At 49.1% G+C, this 6,661-nt stretch overlaps 2 protein-coding genes across 2 annotated transcripts; both read left to right on the plus strand.

Moving 5' to 3' along the window:
• Window positions 1-515: 515 nt before the first annotated feature.
• On the plus strand, window positions 516-3,046 carry LOC131215177 (eclosion hormone-like). The gene is made up of 4 exons (XM_058209563.1): window positions 516-526; window positions 2,346-2,375; window positions 2,750-2,772; window positions 2,844-3,046. The coding sequence occupies exons 1-4, from the start codon at window positions 516-518 to the stop codon at window positions 3,044-3,046; spliced, it is 267 nt and encodes an 88-aa protein (XP_058065546.1).
• A 2,479-nt stretch (window positions 3,047-5,525) lies between these two features.
• Window positions 5,526-5,867, plus strand: LOC131215178 (eclosion hormone-like). Its single transcript, XM_058209564.1, has 2 exons — window positions 5,526-5,619; window positions 5,683-5,867. The coding sequence occupies exons 1-2, from the start codon at window positions 5,526-5,528 to the stop codon at window positions 5,865-5,867; spliced, it is 279 nt and encodes a 92-aa protein (XP_058065547.1).
• The last annotated feature ends 794 nt before the right edge of the window (window positions 5,868-6,661 follow it).

Here is a 6,661-nt window from a genome sequence, read left to right on the forward strand (position 1 = left end):
CTAAACATTTAGTCAGTTCAACCAAGTTGACAACTCCTTTAGTATTCAAAGCTCTTTTAAGCATTCGTTTACTGTTCGTTTCAATGCCAAAAACTCGTAGTCTTTTCGCCAGCCTTTACTCAAACAAGAAATTCCGTCAAACAAGTAACGGAAGTTTGGAATTTTAAATCGGAAATTTAAAACGGAATTTTTTAATTTAAAACAATCTGAACTTCATTCTTATAAAAATGTTACTCGACTATGTTCAAGACATGGGTGATGCTTTGCCACGTCAAGGACGACCATCGTGAACTTCAAGTGACGAATGAGTTCATTAGAGTTTGAGAGAGCTGGTCTTCGAATGAAATATTTCTAACGACTCAAGACCAAACAGTCAATAAAGAACATTTCCTCGGCGTTATGAAGCGCTTCAGAGAGAAAATTCGTCGTAAAGGACCTGATTTGTGGAAGGACAACGCTTGTTTTTTGCACCACGATAATGCACCAGCTCATTGCGAACATATTCTTGACCCAAAATGGCACGAATGTGATTGAACCAGCTCTGTACTCCCCAGATATCACCATGTGACTGGAACAAACATATTAAATTCAGAAGGGGCCTGTTTCAGAAGCGATAACATAAATGTAAATGATAAATAAAGCATTTTATTTAAAAACGGAAATTCCCGATGCTTATTTCACAGTGCATAGTGCATGGATAGGAATACGCAGTTCGCTGATCGCCACGCATTTCGACATGCAACACTCGAAACGGAACCAGTACCACGGGGGCCATCCTTTTTTTGCGGCTGGTGCGAAGAAGCGCAACACACGAGCAACCCAAAACCACTCCCGGATCGGCTTGGAATGTTTGGTCGACGCTTGGTAAAGTGCTAGAATAACAACGAAGCTCGAAACTCGAAGGCTCGAGCTATTAAAAACATATTTACCGTGTCCGGTGGCCGTGTTTGCAGATTAATTGAAATTCGATCAAGTGTTTCGATCTGTTAATCTGCGGGCGACAAAAATTGGCCTCGACCGGCCGCGAAGTTGACAAATATTGATGCATGGATGCTCCAAGTGGTAATCGTGTAATCGTGGAATGGAACCCAAGCGCACGATATGAAGAGAGCTAGAGGGGCCATATGTGGATTTGGCATGAAGATCTCGTTCACCGTAAGTGCCTGCCTGCCTGCCTGCCTGCCCCTCGCGGGGTCTTCTCTTTCGGGGTCGCAAGGCCCAGCAAGGCCGCAGGGCCCCGGTGTGGCACCAACATCGCACTAGTTAATCTTCCGCCCGACAGTTCCCACAAAATTCAACAAAGATTTGTTACGATTCCTGCCCCCTTCCGACTGTCCATTCAGAGCGTCACACGTCCGATCGGGCTCGGGCTCGGAGAGCATAAACACAGAATCCCCCTTTGCCGTATTATTTATAACCTGGCTCCCTTCTGGCTGAACGCTGAACTTCTGATGATGGCTCGGGGAGACCTCTGCAACCTCCCAAGGGGGGGCTGGGGGGACTGGGTGAAGCATCGCGAAGTTCAAGTTCAGCCACTCGCTCCAGAGCAGTGCCTGTGAGAAAGAGATCGTGCGCATACGACGGAGCGAAAGAGAACGCGAGACGGAGAAGCTGGCAACATGCGAACAAGTGATCACGACCGCGATCCGCGGAGGGTGTGTTACATCGACGCCCATGTGTTTGGGGCAGCTTGGGATGGTTGGGATGGATTTGGATAGCGTTGGCGCGCGATGGCAGCTGGGCAGCGATCAACACAGAGCGGACAAAACCGAGTCATAGGCCACTGTGAGCTGCGGAGCGATCAAGGAACCCCCGGAACATTATATACGGTTATTACATGTTGGTACTGGGCCGGTAACAGTTTGTTCGCTGGACGGCGGACGGGGAGGCGTACGAGCGGGGGCGGCGATGGCGGGGTACCCCGCCCGGTGGAGAACTAAATCGAATTGGAAATTCATTTCAAACATTCCGCAGCGACGCGCGCGCGCGCGCGATAGCTAAACTTTTGACCTCTCTCACATACAGCATAACACGTCCACCCGGCCACCACGGGAATCGGCTAGCCACGAGGAGGCGTACGGGAAAAACTTTCTACTACTCGATTCTACGTGGCAAAGGCGAGGCGAAGCGGGCGAGCGGTTCAACCCTTTAAAGGGGTGACTTTAACGGGGGCCATTGGGACCGGGCCGGAATTGATTTGATTGCACGCCCGCGCTCTGCTCTACTGATTCGGTTTCGATATTGGATTATTGGAGCCAAGGAAGGCTTCATTCGCTGGCGCTACATTTGTGGATATTAACCATATTCGGAGTTAAAATCACTTTTTAATGATAATTAAAATCGAGTCATATAATAACAATTGTTAACCCAGCTCCATTGTGTCTTAAGGACAGTAAGGACATCCCATTTTCACTCGGGTAGGTCATTGAGGAAACAGTCCATACAGCGGAGTGACCATGCACGGCCCACGGATAACCAGCTCGGCTTCCAACACTGACCATCGCCGCCCTCGAAACCGGAACGCCGGACAAATCTAATAAGACCGCCAATTAGCTGCCTACGGAGAGCCACAGAAAAGTAGACCATGTAGCTCCTTTAACTTCTTCGACAGTATAAAAGAATGCGTCCACCCGAAAGGCATCACTCAAAGACAGCTCGAAGGCTGACGCTGCATCATCACGGAGTGAAACATGTTCGCCACCAACCTTGCCGTGGTCGCCTGTCTGATCGGCATCCCTTGCGGAATCTTCGTCGAGGCAAACCCTCAGCTGGGTACACTAGTGTGTTTGTGTCTTCGTGAAACAAAACTTGTCAATTGTGTCCGCTTCCGGTTTCAATTTCAGATCTGCTCGGCGGCTACGAGCTGTTTGGGATTTGCGTGAAGAATTGCGCCCAGTGTAAGAAGGTGTACGGAGCGTACTTCGAGGGGCAGCGCTGTGCCGAGTCGTGCATTAAGGACCGCGGCCGCCCCGTGCCGGACTGTGAGGACATCGCTTCCATAGCACCGTTTCTGCACACGCTCGAGGCGCAGAATTTACTGTTTTGAGCCGCACATTCTCCCAACCAGAATGTAATCTGATAAAGTATCGCAACAATATGCAATCATTGAAAAGGAATGTAATCATCATGCAATCATAAAAAGGAATAAATAAATATGTATGTAAAGAAGTCTATTTTTCACGAACTTTTTTTTGGTCTGCATGGATTTACAAGTTCACAATAGCATATTGCGTCCGATTTTTGGGGTCCCTTATTTTTTAGGAGAAGTCAGGGAAAATATTGGTCGGCGTTAGTGTGCATTAGGATTACGTGCCTTCTTTTCGATATGCTTGATTTCTTGAAGTTACAACTTTTTCAACTATCCAATAGCTTACAATACCTTTTCGAAGCGTTCAAATTTTATATTAGAAATGAGGTTTCTTTAGATTTTGACTTTTCAAATATGTCGAATGTTCCACAAAATCGGTTTTTCGATCAATGCAAGGTTCATATTGATACACCACACCTTTCTGGTTAGAAACACTATCTGGATTTGCAGTCGAAGTTGGTGGTTTTTCTCGGACTGACCCATCTTTTTCTTTCTATGATTCTCAAAATGAATCCACTTGCCATCCCCAAACACGATCTGTTGGAGAAATGCCTTTTGTACTCTGTCCTTTGTGCAGTTTCCGAATTTTTCGGTCTTCTGGATCTTTTCCAGAGCCTTCAAACGTAATTTAATTCAACTTCAATTTAATTCAACTTTAATCATTTAGCTGATGTGTGGATTGCTGTTGTGTTTGCGTGTCATTTTCGTCCAAAAGTTCTTGTAATTGAACGTCCTTGAACTTTTTTGGAGTCCTCCGGTGTTCTTTGCTTGTTAAGTGAAAAGCACTTTTTTTTTAAGCCACTCAAAGTAGTGCGATCTTCCAAAAGCATGATGACCGTGAGCTTCGACAAGTATTTGATGTGATTCCGTAGCAGCTTTCTTCAGCTATAAACTAAATTAATTTTCTTTTTCGACATAAAATCCTTTGCCCGATATCAAAACAAGGTAATGTTGCCAAAAAAGCAAAAATAGGAGAACCAAGCGGAGGGATTTGCTCGCGTTCAGAGAAATTAAAATGTATACCGTTACACGAACGTTCCTGCATCTAACTTCATCTAACTTAAGGGCAACGTATCTGAATCATTTCGACGCCAGTCTTGTCTTACGATTTTTTGCCGGACATGTATGTGGAGTAAAATTGGGTCTTCCCACAGTCACCTAAAGTCTTAAGAAAAGCTTCCCCAAAATTTTGCCCATGGAAGCAGATTGCTCAAAGAGTGGTTTAATACTGCAAGGCCTTAACAACTCAGCTGTTTAAAATCGGATGTAAATTCGTACAAAGTGAACAGTTCGGATCTCATCTTCGAAATGCACTTTACATACGGCCACCAGTGTCTAGTGATGGAAATTTCGTCTCACTTCCCGAATCCTGGCACAGTTTTCTGGAGACTACCGGGACCGTACCGAAAACGGGCATCCGGACCACCCTACCACTCGACTGTGCGTTTGCTCACTGTCACACACCGTAAACACCGTTATTGGCTCCGAGGTCCCAAGAAGGAGGGGTGGGGAGGCCCCATAAAAGCTCCAAAACTGGCACCTTCGTCCGAAGAAACCGTGCACACACAGCAGCCGCATTGTGTCCGCGGGTCCCGCGCTGCGGAACGAACGAACCCAAATTTAAGCAAACAAATCCCCTAACAGTAGGCGGTTTGGAGATCATTAATAATTCATCTCAAAATTCCGAAACCACTGGAATTTCTGCCACCGCGCGCAAGTCGCAGGCCGCCCGTCCCAAAGCACCGCAATCTTGCGGCGGATCCCGCTCCTCGGGGGCGATCTTTGGGGCGATGATTTTCGACAAACCGACATCGGGCCTTATTTGCGCCCAAGACGGCCGCGCTGCCGTTTCCTACTGTTGACTGTTACAATTTGTACGGATTCGAGGAACCGGCCTGCGCTTCTGTTTTGTTAGCGTGCACATCCAAATATTTATGCTGCCAGTTTGTCTGGCGCGTAGCGTTCCGTAGAGTAGTTTTTGGTATGGAAGATTATCTCGAGTACCGAGAGCTCACCGGGTGCGCTCCAAAAATCGAGAAAACCCGACCCTGGACTGGGTGCGCGTTATTCAAATGATGTCCAAACATTGACGAGGTCCGAGGTATCGATTGCGAGCTTCGCTCCTTCCTCGAGCCAGACCCAGCGACCCGGAACGTTCGGCTTCCGCTACCCCGGGGGCGACAATCAGACGTCTTGGTGCCACACTTGGTGCGCAATGTGAACCTTCTTGTCGGGGGCCAGTGGCTAATTGTGGCAATCGAATTATCTCCACATCGATTCCCGACCGGACGCAGGATATGGGGATTTTCAGATCCGGCGTCAGTCATCCGGGAATCGGGTATAAAAGCGATGGTCCGGTCGGGAAACTAACATAGTGCTGCATCGGAGAAAGTCATCGAGCGATCCACGAGCTCTAGTATCGCCGACGAAAGGGAGAATGTTCTGGACAAAGCTCTGCTTCATTAGCGTGTGCGTGGTGTTCCTGTCGCTCGCCACCGGCAGAAGCACCGTCGAAGCGAACCCTCAGCTCGGTAAGTGTGGGGTGTCACTGTCTCCCGGGGGCTTCTCTTGAACGCGCACGTTGAACGTTACAGAGCTGATGGGCGGCTATGACATCATCGGAATATGCATCACCAACTGCGCCCAGTGCAAGAAGATGTACGGAGCGTTCTTCGAGGGTCACCTCTGCGCGGAAGCGTGCGTCCAGTTCAAGGGCAAGACCATACCGGACTGCGAGGACCTCGGCTCGATCGCTCCGTTTCTGAACAAGATGCGCTAGGCGCTAGGCGACCCCAGCGCGAACGATGAAGAGGAGCCTCGATGACGAGGAGCTTTAGCTTTAGCCGTTAGTCCACAGGAAGCGCACGGCCGCTTCCAGCGCATACCAAATAAACTTGCCCTTTGACGAACTGCCAGTCTGGAGCTGAGGTTTTCGGGGGGTGTGAAAAACGAAAGAACTCTCCAGTCGAAGGGGTCGAACCATATGGCAACTGGCAGCTCTCGATTCTGGACCGGGTCGGAGTCGCTCCTAAACCCTTCTCGGTCGGTGTTTACCGGAGGCAATTGAAAGAGCAGCTCTACGAGCCCTCGATCGGGTGTAATCATAACAATTCCTACCGCGACCGCGACCAGCGTCCGGGCCAGCTTGAGGTGCTTGATTTAAAGGCGCGCTATAAAGTGCTACCATTACGTTGCAATTGTCTGACATCGAGTGGAGCGATCCTCCGGAAGGCCCGCGCGCAGATGGATTGCCAGGCGCGAGAGACAGCAGACGCGTAGCTGGCTCCTCCACTGGATCAAGTGTTTGCGTCTGTTGTGATTGCTCGAGAGCCCCAGGGTTCGCCTCCGGTCGTCCTCCGGGCCGCCGCAGTTCCGCGCGGGTGTTTGAAGTAGAGTTTTTATGCTTTCAACAACGAACGGTCAACAAACACGGTTTCGGTTTTTGTTCTCCCCCCCGAAAAACCTCATAAGCCCCTCGGCTTGGTGATATGTATAGTAGCCGCGAGTGCGATTTGATCGTCGCTCGGAGAGAACTCGGTGGTGAGCATATGGTCCACTTCAGCGTTGGTGGTG

Source organism: Anopheles bellator, chromosome 1 (assembly GCF_943735745.2).
Source record: "Anopheles bellator chromosome 1, idAnoBellAS_SP24_06.2, whole genome shotgun sequence".
Classification (NCBI taxonomy): Eukaryota; Metazoa; Arthropoda; class Insecta; order Diptera; family Culicidae; genus Anopheles; species Anopheles bellator.